This window comes from Carassius gibelio, chromosome B7, assembly GCF_023724105.1.
Source record: "Carassius gibelio isolate Cgi1373 ecotype wild population from Czech Republic chromosome B7, carGib1.2-hapl.c, whole genome shotgun sequence".
Classification (NCBI taxonomy): Eukaryota; Metazoa; Chordata; class Actinopteri; order Cypriniformes; family Cyprinidae; genus Carassius; species Carassius gibelio.
The window spans coordinates 37,040,691-37,059,640 of NC_068402.1; the positions used below are offsets into that span (position 1 = coordinate 37,040,691).

The 18,950-nt window shown below is 35.1% G+C and overlaps 1 protein-coding gene across 5 annotated transcripts in view; it reads left to right on the plus strand.

The window, feature by feature from the left end:
• lrp4 (low density lipoprotein receptor-related protein 4) overlaps positions 1 to 18,950 on the plus strand; it is a 78,911-nt gene that overhangs the window by 58,792 nt on the left and 1,169 nt on the right. For 2 of the 5 annotated variants that reach the window (XM_052562122.1, XM_052562121.1), the window contains exons 20-37: positions 479 to 680; positions 766 to 955; positions 2,380 to 2,511; positions 4,926 to 5,066; positions 5,155 to 5,241; positions 5,330 to 5,501; positions 6,591 to 6,753; positions 7,313 to 7,538; positions 8,419 to 8,722; positions 9,428 to 9,646; positions 10,830 to 10,964; positions 14,264 to 14,372; positions 14,644 to 14,788; positions 15,592 to 15,705; positions 16,649 to 16,751; positions 16,880 to 16,944; positions 17,022 to 17,109; positions 17,201 to 17,342. In XM_052562122.1, coding sequence (XP_052418082.1) covers positions 479 to 680; positions 766 to 955; positions 2,380 to 2,511; positions 4,926 to 5,066; positions 5,155 to 5,241; positions 5,330 to 5,501; positions 6,591 to 6,753; positions 7,313 to 7,538; positions 8,419 to 8,722; positions 9,428 to 9,646; positions 10,830 to 10,964; positions 14,264 to 14,372; positions 14,644 to 14,788; positions 15,592 to 15,705; positions 16,649 to 16,751; positions 16,880 to 16,944; positions 17,022 to 17,109; positions 17,201 to 17,342 — 2,737 coding nt within the window. Of the gene's footprint in view, positions 1 to 478; positions 681 to 765; positions 956 to 2,379; positions 2,512 to 4,925; positions 5,067 to 5,154; positions 5,242 to 5,329; positions 5,502 to 6,590; positions 6,754 to 7,312; positions 7,539 to 8,418; positions 8,723 to 9,427; positions 9,647 to 10,829; positions 10,965 to 14,263; positions 14,373 to 14,595; positions 14,789 to 15,591; positions 15,706 to 16,648; positions 16,752 to 16,879; positions 16,945 to 17,021; positions 17,110 to 17,200; positions 17,343 to 17,545; positions 17,645 to 18,950 lie in introns of those variants that run through there. The other 3 variants (XM_052562120.1, XM_052562119.1, XM_052562123.1) reach the window with 2 other exon arrangements.

The window sequence follows — 18,950 nt, forward strand, 5'->3', positions numbered from 1 at the left end:
TATGGTTATTAATAATAAAAAAAACATATATATATACATTTAGCAGATTCTTCCTAAGTGACTTGCATTGCATTTAAGGTTTGCACTTTATCTGTTCTTTCTTTCCCTGGGATTCGAACCCATGACCTACTTTTTGAGCTACAGGAATGATCTAAAAATTTTAAAATGTAAAATAAAAAATATTAGGTTGCAATAATAGTGACGCATAAATACTCTTGAAGTCAATGGGGACCATCAACTGTTTGATTGCCAGCATTCTTCAAGACATCTTTTATGTTCAACATAAGAAACTCATACAGGCTGATGATGGAGTTTTCATTTTTGAGATGCCCTATTCCTTTTCAGACTTAAAGTAAAAATCTTATATAAATGGAGAATGCTTTATAGACTGTTTGACAGTATTACAAGTAGTAGTAGCTGTTGGGTTTACACAATATAAAGAAATGATGCATAACCACTTTGTTTTGCCTCACAATAGATTCATGTACTGGACAGACTGGGGTGCCAATCCTAAGATTGAGCGCGCTGGAATGGACGCATCCAACCGTACAGTTATCATCTCAACAAACCTGACCTGGCCTAATGGATTGGCAATAGACTATAGTACTGAGCGGCTGTACTGGGCCGATGCTAGCATTAAGACCATTGAGTATGGCAACTTCGATGGATCAGGCAGACAGGTAGACACAAGTTAAACTTTAGTTAAACTGATTTGCAGTTTATTCCCTCTAAGGTTAGAGATTTATTCATTCTTATCCATTGAAGGTGTTGATTGGCAGTCAGTTGCCTCATCCGTTTGGGTTGACGCTCCATGAAGACAGAATTTATTGGACCGACTGGCAATCCAAGAGCATCCAAAGTGCAGACAAGCTCACTGGTTTGGACCGAAGGACTCTTGCAGAAAACCTTGAAAACCTCATGGACATTCACATGTTCCACCATCACAGAACTACAGGTAAAGCATCACTGGAGACTGTCATATACGATATACAGTTTGGACATATTGTAGCTTAGTCAGTGTAGCCTCTCTTTGGGTGCTTTATAATGAGTTCACTTTAAAACAACAACCACAGATTTTCTGTTATTAAAATAAAAGGCCACTTAAGTGACTATTTGTGTGACTGTTTCTTAACACACTTAAGTACACTTTTAAAAAAGTGCCCTTTGTAATAATGTCAACTGAAAGTTTTACTTTAAAGTGCATTTTAAATCATTGTTTTAATAATCTATTGTCGTGCTTTAAAGTACTTATTTTGATGGGTTGACTGACTGACATACTAAAGCACATGTTAAGTACTTAATTATAATTTTAACTTCAGTGTGTTATTCTATATCTACAGTAAGTATATTTTAAATGAATTGCATATTCATCAGTACAAATGTGCAATACAAATAATAGCATGACATACAAATTTCAATAGAAATGGCATTAAAGTATATTTTAATTCAGCTCTCTATTTTTCATTCTGTTGCAATTAACATGCAGTTAAGTATCTGAAAACATTACATTAAATTGCTCTTTAGTGTATTATTTTACCAAAGGTGTATTTTCATTTATTTATTTTTATTTTTTTTGATTGGCTTTTTTTTATAATAAAAAAATAATAATAATTAATCTGATTCAGATTATGGTCATTGTTTTAATTCAGTCAGGATAGATTAGCGGTTTTAAGCATATTTAAAGATGTGATGCATCTGTGTTATAATATTCAGTGTAATGGATTATTTCAGGGTTGCCAATAGATTAAAATAATTGATAATAAATCAATTATTGATTTATTGGGGGGGCTCGCAACAATACAAAAGAACATATTGGGTTCTCCAAAGTACCTTTCAGTAAACCACTCTTAAAATAATATATATTTTTTTATCAGTCCAAAGAACATTTTAATAATCTAAAGAGCAGTTTTCCACTATAAAGAACCTTTTTGTGCAATTGAAAGTTTCCATGTATGTTAAAGGTTCTTCATGGATCCATTGATGCCAATGCAGGACCTTTATTTTTGTTGTACACTCAGCACATCAAATTAGGTAAAATGCATTACAAGTATGCAATAAAAATGAATTAATTTAAGCATAATTCATTTTCAAGTTAGCAGTTAGCAGCCCTCTTCTTTTTCCTGTTGACAACTGAGATTCACACGCATACCTAGCAGATATGAGTTAAAGAGGAATGTGACTCTCTGTCGTATCAGATGTCTTGGGTTTTCAGACAGCGGATTAAGGCCAGCAGTAACTGATCTTCAGTCTGGAGACTCATTGGTGTATAATGATCCAGTGAGACACCCAGAGGCCCGTTATCTGTTACATCTGATTGAACGGCCAATCCTAGCCCCCTCTCTCTCACCTGTCTCCACTCTTTCTGCTTTTTGTCTATAGTCCAGACGCCCTGTTCGGTGAATAATGGTGGCTGCAGTCACCTCTGCCTCCTGGCTCCCGCTCCTAAAGCCTCAAGCTGTGCGTGTCCCACTGGTATCAACCTTCAGGCGGATGGCAAGACTTGCACTCACGGTAATGCTGATAAGTCCATGCTTCTCTACCCGTCTCGAATATCTAAGAAACCAGCTATAACTTCTCATTCAGGAGCCATGTCTCCACAATTGACTTGAAATTTAATGAAATGGCCACAGGTGTTCTTTGCTTTTGGGATTCCAGGTGACAGTTCTGTCCGTGGTTTTTGTTGCATCTTTGAAATTTGAGGCTCATTTTGAGTCGCCTCGGGGGTTTAGGGGTCACCGTAATGATGTGTCAGTGGAGATGATGTCATGGGGCATTTCATTTGCTTTCCCGTACAATTCACTAGGGGATTTGTCTCTTTTTGTGCACTTAATTGCTCAGGGGTGGGGATCTCTGGCCCTTTGGGGGTATTTAGTCTTGGCCAACTTAATGCATTTTCATTGTGAAAATAGCTATCTGATTGACAAAGGCTATTTACATTAGCTCTGCCCACCAAAATGACAAAAGAAACCATGAGGTTAACTGGGACGGTAACATGGAGAGTAAAGGGGTGCTGGTAATATGATATAATATGATATAATGCATAGCTTTGTTATCAGGGTACTTTAAAATACAGTGAATTATTCTCTACACCTTATTATGAGTTGTTTAGACTTTTAGAAACACATTTTTAGAATGCATTGTCATCATCAACAGGTTTTAATTTAACAACATGAAAATATATATTTTTTAAATGGATAGACGCACCCTTTTATCTAAAATTAGACTTATTATTTCAGAATTTTGACTTTTTATCTCATAATTACTTATATCTTATATACTTATATCTCTTTAACTTTTATCTTTAATTTTAACTTAATATGTAAACATTTTGACAGTTTTGTTCAATAAAGTATATCTTCATTTTGACTTTTTATCTCAGAATATTACATATTAACTCATTATGAGATAGTTGAAGTTGAGATACTAATTATGTCATAATTAAATTGGAAAAGAACTACTTATGTTATAAGAAGTTGAAATTGTGTCTTTAAAAGACTTTGTCAGAACTTTGACTTTTTATGGCATAATTTCACCTGTGACATAATAAAGTAGAATTTTACTTCTCTTAATTACATTTTAAGTCATAATTAGGACTTCACAATCATGCTTTTTTTTCTTGCACAGTGGAAATGGGCTTCAATATAAAAGCTGAAATTGGATGTGATGTGGTGAATGGTGGCTGTACGTTGATTGGATGCGCTGGTGCATCATCTGCAATGTGTGTTGCTTATTTTGTTGCCATGCTCAAAACTAGCTACTATTTTTACTTCGTGCAAATAGCCTCTGCCTGTGAAATGGTCTCTTCACTGAGTTAGTTTGCACTGAGAAAGGGAAGTTTTATTTTTTGGGTTTGTGTATTGAGGGAACCCAAGCCATATGAGGAATGTTTGGAGCTGTGGTTTGCAGACAAGAGTTGGGCAGAAGGAACATTGTGGTCGTCCAGGTTAATGCCAAAATGTGATGTAGCATGTGAATCATACAGTACATCTTTATGGAGAGGCAGTTAAAAGCTTGCATATGTAGCCTGAACTACCAGATGTGTTTACACTTGACCAAGTCATGGCTTAAATGCATGTCAAACCATTTCCTAAAGAGGTTTGAGCAGTCTGTCGGCTTACAGTCTGTCTAGAAAGTCTCAGAAAGCCTTTTTACGTTTTGTCTTTTCTTGAATGGATAGCTGTCCACATTGTGAAAATGCATGGTGTACTGGTATATTGTCCTTTTTGGAACTTAAATATACATCATCTTCCACTTTTATTGAGTGGAATAAAGACACACCCTTTGTGTTTCACAGAATAAAGAATATAGTTTGTTTGTTTGTTTGTTTGGAACATCATGAGGGAAAGTCAGTGCATGTGCTTCCATCCATGCATTTTTGTGCGTGATCTTTGGGATGCAGCATTAAAAAATGTTGGATGGGAGTCTTAAAATGGAATACAAATAGTAAAAGAAAAAAAGGTAAATGTAAACAAATTTATTGAATAAATTCCTCAATGCACAGCAAAAAGTTGCAACTTTGCCTCAATAGATCATGTAATGTACTACCCACACAACGTGTCTCCTTTCTGAAAAATTTCATAAGATTGTGTTCCCAAACATCAAGCATCCTAATGCAAGATAGCATGACAGCATTTGTGTAGAAAAAAAGAAAATTCACAGGCTTCCTTACTTACATACACTTTATTTTTGTATTAATGATATTTTGCTGCATTTTCCCAGAAAGAGATGATTTTTTTTGTTCTCTTTATTGCACGGGATGGAAACTGCTTTATTTGCAAATGTTTTATGCAAAATTCTAATTTTCTTTACCGAAGCTTAATTTGCATTTTTGCATGAAAACACTATTGATGCTGTTTATGATGGATGTTCATTTCTGAGTGAAATGTTCCTTTCGAAATCCTTCATTATTCTCTCTCATCTCACAGCAATGAGCAGCTTCCTGGTCTTTGCCCGGCGGACAGACGTCAGAATGATTTCTTTGGACATCCCGTACTTTGCTGATGTGGTTCTTCCAGTCACTGTGTCTATGAAGAACACCATTGCCATTGGAGTGGATGCAGTAGAAGGTGTGAGGAAACTCTCAAAGTATAGACACTTTCACTCATAATGTTCATTTAGGGGAACTTCATTATGAATGTTTTCCTGCTCTTGCAGGTAAAGTGTACTGGTCAGACAGTACATTAAAGAAAATCAGCAGAGCCAATATCAATGGTTCAGAATATGAGGACATCATTTCAACTGGTAAGGAGTCTACAGTTGACCTCAAAACTGTAATCGTATTCCTTTTATCAAGTCTCTCAACTTTGAAGTGTTTCCTCCACTCTTTCAGGTCTGATGACCACAGATGGTCTAGCAGTGGATTCAGTGGGCAGAAAAATCTACTGGACGGACACAGGGACGAACCGCATCGAGGTGGCTAATCTCAACGGCTCCATGAGAAAAGTGCTTGTGTGGCAGAACCTGGACAGCCCTCGGGCCATCGCCCTGTTTCATGAGATGGGGTAAACCAAATGCCCTTTTCACTCGGTCGTTGCAGGCTAGGATTTACTTGGCTCGTAGATAGTAGGCTATGTGTCATTCACTCTATACCCTTGAGAAAAACTTCTATTGACTTTTATTAAAAGAATATACTTAAGTATGAACTAAATGCAGTGTTTTCAGACATGTTAAATTAAATGTAAATCATAATTGAAGGATAATGCATTATAGTTAAAATTTATATTAAATACATTTAGCTGAACTTTAGAGTGCTTTTGACCCACTTAAATAGGACTTAAGCATATATTCATGTGTAATTATGTACGTAATTACTTTTATTGATTTTGAAATATGGTTAAAGTGCTGTTTAATGTACTGATGGTAAAATATACTCATGCAATTTTTATCTAAACATGTGTCAAGTATTTAAATATATTTCTAATGTCTATTGTAATTTTAAAATACGACGAATTTAAAGTTAAAATCAAGCATGTCAGTCAAGCATAAAATTTGCATGGGCTTTTGTATTTTAGTCAACACATCAAAATGAATGTACTTTATAGCATGACAAAAATGTACTAGAAAAGCATTGAATTTGCTATTATAAAGTGCACTTTTTAAAAGTGTACTTAAGTGTGTTAATAAACGGTCATTAAAGTGTCTCTCTTTAAGTCACTTAAGTGGCCTTTTATTTCATTAATATATTATCTGCAAGTACAATGTTTTAGGTATTTGGTGCACTTCTAATACAAATAAGTGCAGTGATTTTTTTTTATAGGTATAGTTGTAGAACTGAATAAAAAAATGAACGAGTGAGGACTTCTGAGGCAGGTGGAATTTATAATAACTTTATTAATATTCTGGTCCTTTAATGCATTTGATTGGAAAGTCTAATGATTCTTTGGCTAAGAAGATAGAGAGACTGAAGCAAATTTTGTCACTAGCATATAGATGACGTCCATGCTAATAGACAGATTTAATTTCCATGAAAGGTCCAGGAGTCAGTTGCAAGAAACACAATTATAGGTAATGGTTTTCATAACTTGCCAGGCTTCTTCTAGATGAGCTCAGGTACAGTATGTGATGATTAATGCTATAAAAATCTTCTGTAGGTACATGTACTGGACCGACTGGGGTGAGCATGCCAAGCTGGAGCGCTCCAGTATGGATGGTTCAGATCGTGTGGTTCTGATCAATAACAATCTGGGCTGGCCTAATGGACTGGCCGTGGACACAGCTGGATCACAGCTGCTATGGGCCGATGCTCATACTGAGGTTGGTGTGACCTGAAGGGTGTTTTAAGGATGAAATACACTACACAACTTTTGGGTGAAACGACACTAGCTGACCAGTATCTGGCACTGATTTCTGTAGCCAGAGTTGACCGACTTCTCAAAATTGCTTGGTGTATTAGGTACACAGACTCTGATTCCAGCCAGTCATTGATATTTTAACTGCAGTTAATTTAAATTTTTTTTTAATTTTAATTATTATTTTATTAATTGACAGCACCTATTTTAACCCTTTAAAGCATCAAATTTGAAATAATAATAATAAAAAAAAACCTTTAGACAGAATTTTAAAGATGCTGATATTTATATTGTCAAAACGTACATGGACAGACAGACGGATGATAGATAGATGGATGGATATATATATATATATATATATATATATATATATATAGATGGATGATTGACGGATTGATGGATGGATGGATTGAGTAGTGGATGGATGAATGGGATAGATAGATAATTACATTTTCCTTCAAGAGGAATAAGAAACCCGTGTAAATGCATGCTGGTTAAATGGAAATAATCTGGTTTTCTATTAGCGGATAGAAGCATCTGATCTGAATGGTTCAAACCGGAGGACCCTGGTGTCCCCCGTCCAGCACCCGTACGGTCTCACCCTGCTGGGGCCGCACATGTACTGGACAGACTGGCAGAGCCGCAGCATTCACAGAGCGGACAAGGACACTGGAGCAAACACCATCACCGTCCGCTCCAACTTACCCGGCCTCATGGACATCCAGGCTGTTGACCGGGCAAGAGCTTTGGGTAGGCTATAAAGGACACGTTTACACTGTTATTATTGTTTATTTAATATTGTCATTCTCTAAGCATTTTGAATTCTTTATTGCTAAAAAGTGCCTTATGTTTCAAAAGAACAATAGAGTAAGTTCCACAAAAAAGTTCCTGTTTTAAGACCAAAATGTATTTGTTTTGTAACCAGTGTTGTTAGTGTACACTAAAAATATTAACAATTGTTAAACATCAATTAAAATGAAGCTGAAATAAAATAAAGTATAAATATTGAATGAATAACTTAAAACTAGAAAATTAGAAATGTTGTTAATGAACTAAAATTGGACATTTTATTTCAACTAAATAAAATCATTTTAAGTTGAAATACTAAAATTAGTGAAACTAAAATAGAAATGAATTTAATTTTAGAATTAGATTAATAATTTTAGAATTAATTTAATTTAAATGGAAATAATAAGGACTAATCAAAATGACCAAAGGCACATAAGAAATACTAAAACATGAACAAAATAAATAAAATAAAATATAAAATAAAAAGATTACTCTCCAATTACAATTGTTCTTATTCTTTTTTTTTATCCTGTGACTGAAACAAGCTTCCATAATAAATATAATAGTATTGTGGATATTACTAAAAACTTCACAGGTGTGCAGTAAACTCTCTTTTGTTACAGAAAGTGTCTGCTTAATGTCAGATAACCATTAACCACTTAGTCTTCATGAACATTGGTATCTATTTTCCAGTAAACAATTATAGCAATGATCTTTAAGTACTTAAATAGTAGGTAATTGGTGAATAATCATGTGAATTCAAAGGCTTAGCAGAGCTTGGCATATAATAATACAAAACTGATGTAATTTTCTGGCATAATCGTCCTTCCTCTGCCTGCAGGCTTCAATAAATGTGGCAGGAGAAACGGTGGCTGCTCTCACCTGTGTCTGCCGCGGCATAATGTGACGTCTTGTGCGTGTCCCACCGGTATTCTGCTGAGAAGTGATGGGAGGTCATGTGACAATTTGCCTGAAACATTCCTGCTCTTTTCAAATCGTGTCAGTGTTCGAAGAATCTCTCTAGACACTAATGACCACACAGACGTGACCGTGCCCGTGCCCGAGCTGCATAATGTGATTTCTCTGGATTATGACAGTGTGGAGAGGAAACTCTACTACACGGATGTGTCTCTGGATGTTATAAGGTATGCATCTTACAAAATATTCATATTAAAATACTAATATTACAATTAATTAGTTTTGAAAAAGCGTGCCTAATTGGATTGAATGTACACTTGCGCTCTTACAAAGAGCATTTAAAAAAAAAAACACAACTGTATTTGCATATATTATTAATTCATTTAAAGGTATGGCTATGTTTCTTAACACTTGATTACTCTTTTAAAAGTACGTATTATAAGTACACTTGTGACCCTGGAGCACAAAACCAGTCTAAACCAGAATAAATCAGCTTTCCATTGATGTATGGTTCGTTAGGAGGAAAATATTTGGCCGAGATAAAACTCTTTGAAAATCTGGAATCTGAGGGTGCAAAAAAAATCTAAATACTGAGAAAATCATCTTTAAAGTCCAAGTGAAGTTCTTAGCAATGCATATTTCTAATAAAAAATTTGAAAAGAAAATAAATTTACAAAATATCTTAATGGAACATGATTATTGCTTTTATTTTGCATTAGTGTCAATTTTTCATTTGTCCTTGGAATTTCTGGAAATATTTAGAAGTTTTTAAAAGAAAAACAAATTCATTGTCATTTGCTATTTATATGCATGCTTAAGTATTAAGCTCTTTTATTTATATATATAATTTTATATATATATATATATATATATATATATATGTATGTATGTATGTATGTATGTTTTTTCTATTAAATATTTTGTTCTTTCAGGCGGGTGAATTTAGACGGCAGCAGTATGGAAACTGTGATCAGTCAGGGTCTGAAGACGACTGATGGACTTGCTGTTGACTGGGTGGCCCGTAACATGTACTGGACAGACACTGGTCGTAACACCATTGAAGTGGCTCACTTAGATGGGACATCTCGGAAAGTTCTGGTCAATAGCAGTCTGGACGAACCAAGAGCCATCGCTGTGTTTCCTAGCAAGGGGTGAGAGCAGAAAACTCATTATCAGTTCATTGCAGTGTTGTTGCTTTGTGTATTTCTTTGCAAAGAGAAAATTAATCCTGAAAAGTGTATAAATCCTTTAGTTTATTTCTAAAAGGATCGTTTTACACAGTGTTTGTAGTTTCCATATGTTTTTTTGTACTTGTATATTATTTATATTTATTGTATATATTTTATTATTATTTTATATAGACAGGTGGTGGTGGAGAGGAGGAGGGCTAAAGAAAATGTGTAAAAATATAACATTAGATTTTATTAGATTTTGTTTGTTTTTAATTTACACATTTTATTACAATTTTAATATTTCTTTATGCATCGTTAAAACTCATACATAGTCTGCATATTTACACTGGCAGTCCAGGATGTGAAATGGCCAGTCTCTCTTGAAATAGCACTCAGTTTATAAGAGTTGGCAAAAATAAAATCGAGGTTGCGGGGGAAATGGCGTTTAGATAGAGATAATATGTTTGCCTTTTAAATTAAATTAGTTACAATTAGTTACAAAGTATCGAAATAAGTGGTATCTGCAGAGAAATGATTTTAGAGATTTTTTGAGTTAACTTTTCTGTGCCACTTTTCATGACTTTAGCCAATTGATCTAATTCATCATGAATAACTAAAAACAGTTCCCGACGATTTTAAACAGAATAATCACTAGTGTAGTTCATCACATTAACTTCCTTTAAACTCTTACAGTTTGACAGCCAGAGAGTGTTTAAGACTTTTGTCTTCATTTAAAACAATATTTTTACAGGTTCATGTTTTAAAATCCAACACACTTTTTCATGAAATGTTTTGATTGCAAAGACAGAAACCTATGGGATGGGAAGCGATTGCTTCCGCAGAGTGGATTAAAATGGTCAAATATTCACCTAGTTTATTATATGGATATGGATTATCCTGGATTATGTATTGTCCTGTTTATACCATCACTTACTACATGCACAAACTAAAGCTGCATTGGACAGATTAAAATAATGGTTAATTTTTATTAGTTATGTTGTCTTTGTAACTAGTTGCATCTAGAATTCTGAAGTCAGAATAAAGTAACACTGTAAGATTGCATTTATTTGAATGAATGAGGGAGTGAGAGAGAAGGGATCTTGTTATATAGTTGCTTTATAATTACTAATGAATGCATTTCTTAATTGTATTCTTTGGCAAGGTTGATGTTCTGGACAGATTGGGGTCACATTGCAAAGATTGAGCGTGCTTACCTGGATGGCACGGACAGGAAAGTCCTCATCAACACCGATCTGGGATGGCCAAACGGCTTGACACTGGACTATGACACCCGCAGGTAAAAGAGGAACATTCATTAAAAAGAGTGGGGAGTTATGATAATGATATTGTTGGAAGCTGATAGACATGTGCAAAATCTATATTAACCAAATTCTGATGCACCGTTAGGCCACAAACACACTGCAGACTGATGGTTGTTTCTATTGAGTACATAATGCCATTCTGTACACACACACACACACACACAGTTTGGTCAGTTACTGAATAAACCCAAAATACATGACCATATTTAGAAAAGAAGACCAAAATGTTGCAATCCAAGGTAGGCCATATTTATAATAGATTAGATTAAACTTTGTCATTGCACATGTGGGTACAAGGCAACGAAATGCAGTACAGGGGCAGAAGAAATACAGCATAACATGAGGGAAGGACAGTGTGAGAACAGGAAAAACACCTGAGCAACGAAAGCACATAATCAATACAGCGTGAAAAACACACGACTTGCAACAGGGGAGGGGAGTGGGGGGTGGAGGTAACCCAGTACAGGCAAGCAGCCATACGGTCCTGCAGCAATTCGATCAGACTGGCGGTACAAAGAGGTGAAGGCGACGGATGGGGTGGTGCTGGTCGAGGGGAGCCGAAAGCAGATAAGATTGTGATTGATTGGTCTTGGGATGAGTAGCCCCATTCCAATTTACACGACTACTCTCTTAGTCCAAATCCATTCATTTACCTTTGCAAAGCCGTGAGCTTCTCTGTGATGTTATTGCATATAACATATTGCGGTTAATAGTCTCAGTCTTAATGCTGACCGCTCTGCCCATTGCTTCTTGGATAGCTGTTCCCATTTTCTGAATTCTTCGATAACCCAGGGCAAAGCCTAGTCCAATCAGCACAAGACCTGTTATCATTGTTTCGAATAGGCAGATATCTTTAATATTCATCACGGAAAGAACAGCCAGACACACGACCCACCATCTCTCGCACACGTCCATCGTGTAGCCAGCTGTGAACGTTCCTGCAGGGCAGTCAGGTTCCCCCGAACCCAAGCTTCTCATCGAGACCATGCGTTAAGAGACCAGTTGATCAAATCCATGATTTTTCAGTTTGGAGAGCAGTGCAGAGAGAGTCTCTCAAAGTATAAGACAATAGACGAGACGAGAGGAGAGGAGCAAAGAAGGGAAGGCAAGGGGGAGGAGAGGGAGAGAAAATGTGCCTGCCTTCGTTGAGCGCCAAAGAATATGAAGATGAATATGCACTGAAAACACCCTTTTATTATAATTAGAAGGCATGGCAACAAAAGTGAGTTGTTTGAAAGCATAAACAAACAGTGCCTCTGTCAATGGCGGATATCTCATCTTTGGTTACTAATATTATTTAGGTCAAACAGGTTTGTACTCATGCTTCTTGTTCACAGTAATGCTCGTCACTGTGTTTGTCATTGCAATGTTTGGAGGTTATGCAAACCAAATGTTTTATTTTTATTTTATTTATTTTTTGAGAGCGGGATCACTACCATATTTAAACACTGTTGACACTAGTTGCAGTGTGTATGTAGCCTCAGATGTAACATACACAATATTGCAGGTTTTGAAAATAATTTTCATTTGAAATGTTGATGTCTTTTTCATTTCTTTCTTCAGTTGTACACCTATATAGTAATACTTTATTTTCAATGCCACTTTACCACTAACAACTGGCTTTGACTGTTCAGGTACTTTCCATGAATAAGGCACAGTTTAAGCCCCTTTCACACTGAGATTCCAGATAATACACAGGTAATGTGTGCTGGCAATTGTGCCCGGATCGTTAGATTTTGGTTCATTCACACTGCCAGTGATTTACTGGAATCTGTGCGTGTGTTCACACACAACCCGTAAAGGTCCTGAATCAATGCACGATTTGTTTGCATTCACACAGAAGGCAATCCGTCAATTTTCCAGCAATTTCCTGGGACGAACGTGCAGTGTGAAAGGGGCTTTAGTGTCCCATTTTTGGGGTAAATTAGGGAAAACAACATTTGATCCCAATGTAGCTAGTGACAATGGAGTTACAATGATAGATAGACAGACAGGTGGTGCTGGGGAGGAGGCGGGCTGCTTTAATGAAAGAGATTTATTATAGTTAAATATGTCGTTTTTATATTATTAAATTATATTTTATATGGTATTATAGTGTCCCATTTCAGGGGAAATTAGAGAAAACCACTTTTAGTCCCAACTTGGTGACAACTGAGTTAAGAATGACAGACAGATAAGACAGGTGGTGCTGGGGAGGAGGAGGGCTGCATAAATAAAGAGATTTATTATATTTAAAGATTATATTGTTTTTATAATATTTACTTAACGCTATAGTATTTTCAGTCGAATCATATGGACATTACATCACAAATCAGAGTTTTTTAATCTAACTAGATTAGACACCTGGCACTCTTTTTTTTAATTGTATGTTTTCTCCGTCACACATTTTAGTAAGCATCGTAAATTTGATATCATTTGAAATCTTAACATTCAATGTATCCTTTGAAAACCATTTTGAAGTCAGCCATTGCATTACCATAGAAATGTTACTTTCAAACCTTTCAATGGGCACCTCCCTTTAATGGGTGGTGTCAGGTGTCTTATTGCAAAATTTACTACAATATTTTTTCAAATCTTGACAAAACACATCGTTGGGGTATTCAATATGTTCCATATTTGGTGGTAAAATTAATATTGTTACAGAAATGTACTTTTTTTTTTTTTTTTTTTTTGGCAAAGCGTCTGAACAAAATCTCAATGGTACCTGAATTTTTGTAATATCAACTTCAAAATTGAAACATTTAAAACCTATTTAGATGAATTTGATTGTATAGCAAATAGCAATTTTACATTGCAAAATATATTGTAAAATAGTTACTCTATATACAGTACTCAACATTTGAAGTGGATCGAAAATCTTCAACAAAGTGGTCCTAAGACAAGAATGGGTGTTGTTTTGGTATTTCAACTTTAATGAAAGGTTTTGATCCACTTCAAATGTTGACTCATGTAAAAATGTACATTTAAATGCTTCCACTTTAGCAATAATCTGCTGACTGTCTTTAAAAGATTGACAGTTAATAGATTAAACAGTATTTAGACATGTCCCAAATGTTATTGAAAAACAAAACCTCTAATAGAATCTTTATTTCGACCTGCTGATGTTAAATTTTAACATTTTTGGGAGGCATCTCTTATTTTTCGAACTCGTTCATTTGCCCTAAACATGGCTTCTTTAATGATTTCCGACTCTATTTTGTACCATAATCATGGCAAGTACCTTCAAACATGTTTGAGAACACATAACTGAAACTTCACGTGATTTCATGTATAGGATCTTTTGGGTGGATGCACACTTGGACCGCATAGAAAGTTCTGACTTGAATGGCAAACTGCGTCAAATTCTCATCAGCCCTGTATCACACCCGTTTGCCCTCACGCAGGTACCTTTCCATATCTGATCCTCACCCTCACTTAATCTGTCACTCACCTGCACCTTCATCACCCTCTGCTCCACTCACCCGTCCTCCTTCACTTATGTCTCTGCATTTATAACCTTAGCATGTTGTTCTCTTCTTTTGCATCTTTCCATCTTCTGACCCTCCTTTTTCTTCCCATCTTTCCTTCCCTTCCCCCCTTTTTTTTGCCCCCTTTCTTTGTCCCCAGTTGAAACCGGTATACTCTCCTTTAACTCCTTTTTCCCGAATCTCACAGCAAGACCGTTGGATTTACTGGACGGACTGGCAGACCAAGTCTATTCAGCGAGTAGATAAGCATACAGGTCGTAGTAAGGAAACTGTGCTGGCTAATGTAGAGGGCCTCATGGACATCATAGTGGTGTCGCCACAAAGACAGACTGGTAAGATTGACTAGTTGAGACTCAACTGAAGAGTCTACAAGTGCACTTTATTTTTACTCTGAATTTTTACATTTTTACTTTATGGACAACACACACTTTGAAGGGATTTTGAGATGCACCATTTGAATTTTAATTATTATTAAAGCAAGACACTACAGGTAAATAAAGAGTAAACTAATAGCTAATATATGTTACCATACTTCTCTGTTTGATTAATTGCAATGAATTAAGGCTATTGTTTTGTATCAATGCAATTGGTGCATTATGTGATTAAATATGCAATAATTTCATTTAACTTTATTTTATTTTTTATTTTTTTACATTTATGTTACAAAGGGGATTTTGGATATCTGTATTTATCATTGTATTAGTTATCCAGAAATGTAAAAAACTAATAAAGTAAATAAATAAATGTATAATAATATAATATAATATAAAAAATTCCCAATACTGGTCCTTGAGGCACCCAACACTGCACATTTTGTTTGTCTTATTAAAACAAACTAAATTAAATTCTCATAACAAATTAATTCGCTCATTTGAAGAGAAGTCCTGGAATGCCTTCACCAGAGAAGGAAGATGTCCAAAATTTTATACTTATGTGCAGTTAAATTTCAAGTAATTATATTAAATATTAATGTTGCACATAAACAAGTGTACAAACAAGTTTGTGTTTTTTAAGCATTTTTTGGTCCGGTAATGTTTTCAAGATAGTCACTGATATACGAACATTGATCATGTGTGATGAAGAAATGTTACCATTGAACGAATGCATCCATAAGATTTACTTCCTGTCTTTCTAGGAACGAATCATTGCGGAGTGAATAACGGGGGCTGCACACACTTGTGTCTTGCACGGGGTAACAGTTTTGTGTGCGCATGTCCAGATGATCCTGACGGCAGACCTTGCTCTACAAGTGAGTTCATCATGTGCAATTATTATATTCAAGAATATTCAAGAAATCACTTTTAAACACTGAGAAGTTACGCAAATTAATATATTCATGACATGACTGTTTACATCCACCAGTTTACCATCAGTGTTATTGTAATATTGTTTATGATTACTGTATTTAATAATATTTTGGTGTATTTTTTTACATTTAAGTCTGAGCAATTTTCTAATGTGCTGTCTGTTTTTAATTTTTTATTTTAGTACTTCAACTTAGAATAGTTTTATTTCAGTTAGGAGCCATTTATAAAGTGTTTATAAGTGTAACGTTTTTCATGCGATATATTTTATATATCAGATTTATTTCTGATAACAATTCAGTTTTTAAATGGTTAAATAAGAAAACATAAGATTTTATGTAAATACCCTCATTAAGAATATCCATTGCAAGTTAATATTTATCTATATTTGCATGTCTTTATTATGAATTACTAATTAATTAGCATAAATAGTAGTTTATTAGTAATATTATGTATTAGTTTATTTCTGATTCTGTTTAGCTTTTGTTGATTACAATTCCAACATTCATTATCAACCAGATTAACCCAATATTCTGTTATCTACAAATTTGAATAAGAAATATGTCATATCAGTTTTAGTAATGGAAGTACTTAATTTCAGTTCATTATAAAGGTTTTTTATGTAATGTTTACATTAATTTTATTCAATTCATTCAGTTTTTAAAACTGTATTTAATGAGTGCAACACTGATTATCATAACCAGATTAAGCCAGTACTCTGTTTCCTAGAAATATTAATAATATGCCCGTATGAGTCCAAATCTTCGCCTTTATAAGCATCTTTTCATTGCAAGTGAATAATAATTGCATGTCTTTATTATTAATTACAAAATAAAAAATAGCATTCTGTAAATAGTGTGTAATATTCCCATCCTGTTTTTGGACTAGTCTCTGGTTACATTCCCACGGCTCCTGAGAAAGACCCCAAAGGTACTCAAGCCCCCAAAAAACACCCCACGCAGAAACCTCACCAGGGCCTGTCAAGGGTCAAGTAAGTCAACTGCAGCTAGCCAATCTAATAATAATAATAATAATAATAATTAAAGATTGAGAAAAAATGTCTTCTTTAAGAATTAAGTGAAATATTGTCAGTAAAATCCAATCATTTTCTCCTCACAGTTGCACAGATGCAAGTCTCAATCTGGAGGACTGCATCCAGAACAATGTGGTGTCTGCACCTCGTGGTAAATAATCTGATTTGAAATAGTTGTATACGAGTAAATCAAGCATGAATTGACCATTTACGCTTCTCTTTATGAAGACGAGAGCCCTCATATCAGCTACGTGATTGGTGGAGCTCTGTCAATACTGGCCATCCTGATACTCATCGCTGCCTTCATTATTTACAGGTAAGCTTTCATGAAGCACTTTATGAATGCATTACTTTCCTCAGCTGCTCAAGATGAATATTTGATTGTGTTGTTACGGTTTGCTTTCAAGGCACAAAAAATTCAAGTTTGCAGATCCAGGAGTGAGCAACTTGACTTACAGCAACCCTTCATACAGGACATCAACACAGGAGGTTAAAATAGAGACCGCACAGAAACCGGCAATAAACAACCAGCTGCGGTATAAAAAAGAGGTAGTGTTAATCGTTCTTATCTTTGAAGATTTCACTAAAGAATTGTTCAGATGCGCTGTTGCTGTTTGACTTCAGCCATGACTGATATAATTGTTCTCATCGAGATGAATTGGTTTTATGTTTTTCGTGAGCAGTATTTTACAGAGTCTCAGATCCCGCTCATCTTATTATTATTTTTTTCCCAATGTTTTTCTTCATGACAGCTCAATCATCCTTACAACTCCCTTTCTCCTTTCATCTTTTGACATCCCCCTTTTTCTTTTCATCAGAATGGCATCAAGGTAGTTCAACAAATCGGGAAAATAATGCTTCCCATATTTAAAGTCAGCCGTGTGATTGTGACAAACCGCTTGATCTCAAACCCAGCATCTTCTTGCATGTAATCAGATTTTTGCATTAGAGTGCAAAAAATATGGTGTTTATAGTTACAATTTGTTAAAATGATAAAACAATGTTATAGGCTACAGTAGTTTCTTAGTGTATTCTGCCTGAGGCTGCATGAATCGTGAATTGCTTGTGAAGTTGCAGTGTGTGTGTGTGTGTGTGTGTGTGTGTGCGCGCATGCATTTCTTAATGCCATAAAAAGAAGTGCAACATTAGGTTCACTATCCAGTCAGTGCATCACAGTACAGACGTAAAATGGGTTGTGAGTGCAGTTTCATGTTGACTTGATGAGTGTAAATTCTATACATTACAGTAATTGTTCTACAATATATACAATGTATACTATGTACTCTATACATAAATAAGTATACTACTAGCATAAGTGCAAAGAAGTGTGCAAAATTGTATTGAATAATATGTGCATGCGAACTTCAACTGTGTTGTTCATTATGCTGTCAGAATGAGTCCAAACAGCTGATAAAATCATCACAGTAATCCACAAATAATCCACACCACTCCAGTCCATCAGTTAACATCTTGAGAAATTAAATGATATGGGTTTGTAAGAAACAAATCCATCATTAATCGTTTTAACTTTAAACCTTTGCTTCCAGCTTAAATATGACTCTATAATCCATAATAACACTTCCTCCGGTGAAAAAGTCCATCTCCCGTTGTCCTTTCACATCACTGTTTTGGTCTGTTTTGACTTGTAAACTGTGCAGATTTCTCTTCAGATTAAGAGGAAATGGCTTTTTCACTGGAGAAATCAATACTATGGCTGATGGACTCAATCTTAGCCAAAAGTGATAATTTAAAATTGAAAACATCTTTATAGATTTTTCTCTTACAAACACAAAGCGTTTGTCTTCTCCAAATGTCAACTGATGGAATGGAGTGCTGTTGATTATTGTGATGTTTTTATCAGCTGTTTGGACTCTCATTCTGACGGCACCCATTCACTGCAGAGGATCCATTGGTGAGCAAGTGATGCAATGCTAAATTTTATTTTTTGGGTCAGAAATCAGGCTAAAGTTCAACTAATTGCATTTAATATATATTTAAAAAAATGTAGTTAACAAGCAGTTAAGTGTCTGAAAATATTTTCTTGATAATGTCAGATAACTTAGATGAAGGTTTGTAATGAATTTGGTTGAAATTGTCAGCTATATTTGAGTACACAAATAGATAACACAAATTTAGGTCAACCAGTTACCAAGCACT